The sequence below is a fragment of the Myxine glutinosa genome, chromosome 12 (assembly GCF_964187855.1).
Source record: "Myxine glutinosa chromosome 12, kmMyxGlut1.1, whole genome shotgun sequence".
NCBI classification, from domain to species: Eukaryota; Metazoa; Chordata; class Myxini; order Myxiniformes; family Myxinidae; genus Myxine; species Myxine glutinosa.
In genome coordinates this window covers 106751633-106754580 of record NC_136272.1, presented here as the reverse complement: position 1 = coordinate 106754580, position 2948 = coordinate 106751633, and the positions used below count along the sequence as shown (strand labels likewise).

Sequence of the window (2948 nt, the reverse complement as noted above, 5' to 3'; positions counted from 1 at the left end):
CCCCATGGGGCTATTTATTATGTTTTTTTTCCGTTTGGTATGAGGCATATACTTGCCACAATACGGTGGCAAAAGCAGTCTACACTGTTCAACATATTTGTCTATTCATATGAATCTGAAATATAATATTTAAATATATAAAGACTATAATAGTGAAGTATATACAGTTGTAAAAAGAACACTCAAAATACATGACATTGGGTTTACATTTTTTTTCCCCTGCAACTAAAATCCTTGCTTTAATTTTGATTTCAGATTCGAAATCGGCATACCCTAATTAGTCCAACACATTTACTTTTACCTCTGTAGCAAACTTGTTGTCCATTGTTGTGTTCATCTGCCCAATAGACATTGGGGGTTATGAGGCTAAAGTTGGAGAAACTGTACTTCTTCCAATTGTTTGTGAAAATAGATATATGGGTTCATTTGATGATCGTTCTGTATATATGAGGTGGCATTGAGAGATTTGTCATTCTCATAGGTAATAGCAAAAGGTTCCTTGTGGCAGTCCAGCATGAGATCTGTTCCAGGGAGGCCTGTCATACTGTTTGTTGGGCTATCTGTAGCATTTTGTGAATTCCTGAAACTTTGATTCTCTAGAGAAGGGTCAATATGAGGTACATGTTTTATCCTCCAAATGCTGCCTTGGGTCACTCCAGACTCTACAATGACTTGTTGAGTTGCAATGTGTAAGTGGAAGAATTCAGCGAGCCAGGAAAAAAAAAAGGTGGCCTTGTATACCAGACTGCCTGACATGTTGAGACAGCCCTGACCTCTTGTTTATTTGGGGTTAGCCTCACCCATAGCCCTTATTCCATTGGTTTGGGAGAAGCGGCACCGTGTCAGAAGTTGTGGCCAAAACAATCTAACTACTAATCAGAAATTAGCCTATTGAGAAGAAACTGTCAGCTGTGTTGATGGATTTGAAGACTTTGCTTATAATTGGGAGTAAACTACCTGGCCTGTAGTTAAGAATTAAATGCATGTATATTGTGTATCCTAATATATGAAAACAAAATGCATTTTTGACCTAAAATGTATGACCTGTGTATCATCCATGTTAAATGTATAACAAACTTATATTTTGGACACCGTGCATGCCAAAAAAAAGCAAAGGTCTGGAAAAGTCAACCATGCTGGGTATAGTTTAGGGAAGAGGAAGAGGCATATGCTATCTGACCTGGAAGGATGGGGGCAAAGGCTGAAACCAAGCTCTCTTGGTCAGAGCTTTGGGAAGCAGTGCAGGATAAGGAATGTTTAGAGAAATCAGATCATGAACGTCACCGGAGGTCGGAAATGACTTTATGGAAGTAAATTTACAACTGATGTATTTGAAGGAAATAATAAGTTTGTTTACAATTTTGTCACTGAACCAACTTTTTGGAATGCATCGTCCGTCTGAGCTTGATCTTTTTCCCTTCCGCAGCCTCAAACGCAGGTCAACGATGCCGATGGTGGAAAAATGTCTCCCCGAAAGCGGAAATTGCGGAAGGAATGAAGCACGGTGAGCTGCTTAACACGTGGCGGTGTGGGTACGGCGTGCAAGACCCGACCTCTGGTCCGTGTCCACCCACCAGATAAACTTTGAAGATTGATGCCAATTCGAGTATCTTACTTTTATGGAAGTTAGTGCGATTGCTGGTATCTCTGGCACGCATCTGGAGCTTTCGTACAGGAAATGCACTGGTTCGTTGGTGTTTAAAATCTTTACAACGAAGTCTAACAGAAGGTAAAACTGGTTTGCAAATCGCCTTTCGGTTTCCTTGTGTTAAGCATGAGGTTTGTTTAATTTTAGTTGAAGCTTGTTTAATAATAGGCTGTTAATTGTGATTTCTTTAGGATGGGGAGGTTAAAAAAAACTTTTTTTCTTTTCTTTTTTTTTTACATCTTTAAATCACAAACTAATTTTCATCCTGTTTTTGCTGTCTGTATTGTCCGGTAAATTATTGCCATTGCAATTTGGATCGAGCCTGTACCAAGAAGAGATTATTCCACTGTACATAGCTTGCTTGAGTAAAGGCCCATCCCCATTTACCTTGTTAGTGAGTTTCACCGAGTGCTGTTTCTAGCTTATCCTGTGCTATGATCCCTAGTTAAAGCTACTTTCAGAGTTTTTGAATGTTGACTACAACAAAAATGTATAAATAAAATGTTGAACTTGCATTTGAACATTACCTTTAAACTGTAACTGAACGACACGGCCCAAAAACAATCATGTCAAGGTTCCTGATGCTCCAAATAAAGCAATTCCATGTGTCCTGACCTGAACGCTGAATATTCCTAACTTCATTTGAGTTTGACTGCTGGATGGTTTGCCATGACAGGAAAAACGAAACTAACCCAAATTTCCCAAAGCAGGATGTAGGAATACCTGCTCTCTGACCATTCGATCAATCTTCAACTTTACCTTGACCTCTCTGCTAAGGATTTTAAAGTAGCTGCACATTTGGAATAAAAATCGTTTATGGAGAGATTTCACTGAAGAAAATTCAGTGTTCAACTGAAATACAGGCCAATGCACATCCTCAGGCCCATCCTCCCCTCCGTCCTTTGCACTGCGGTGGTTACCTCGCCCGGTCAAAAGCTGGAGTAAAAACATGCCAATACTCGGTGTAACAGTTGGCGTCTGCTCGGAGTCTGGGAGGTCGGCGGTTTAAACAATGGCTGGGTTGTCCCAAAGACCAAATGGTGCATGCTACATGCTTGATCTCCAGCATTTAAAAAGAGTGCGGACAATCACCATAGGTTGGCATCCAGAGGAAGGAATTCCCTGCTGTGTAGTGAAAAAGTGGTGCCATTGTGGCATCACTGGTACTCAGTGCCCTGGGAACTGATGGCACCTTCCTCAAGCTCAGTGGCTTTGTCATGTATTTGTCTGCATGCCCATGTGTGCATGACAGCTGCACTGAGCTTTATATCCGGCAAAAAAAAAAAAATCGTCTCCCATA

General features: G+C 40.7%; 1 protein-coding gene across 2 annotated transcripts in view; it reads left to right on the top strand.

Annotated features, from left to right (window-relative positions):
- LOC137437750 (calnexin) overlaps positions 1-2268 on the top strand; it is a 60923-nt gene extending 58655 nt beyond the window's left edge. For both annotated transcript variants that reach the window (XM_078766188.1, XM_078766189.1), the window contains one exon: positions 1427-2268. In XM_078766188.1, coding sequence (XP_078622314.1) covers positions 1427-1498 — 72 coding nt within the window. In that variant the 3' untranslated portion in view covers positions 1499-2268. The remainder of the gene's footprint in view (positions 1-1426) is intronic.
- Positions 2269-2948: the final 680 nt, after the last annotated feature.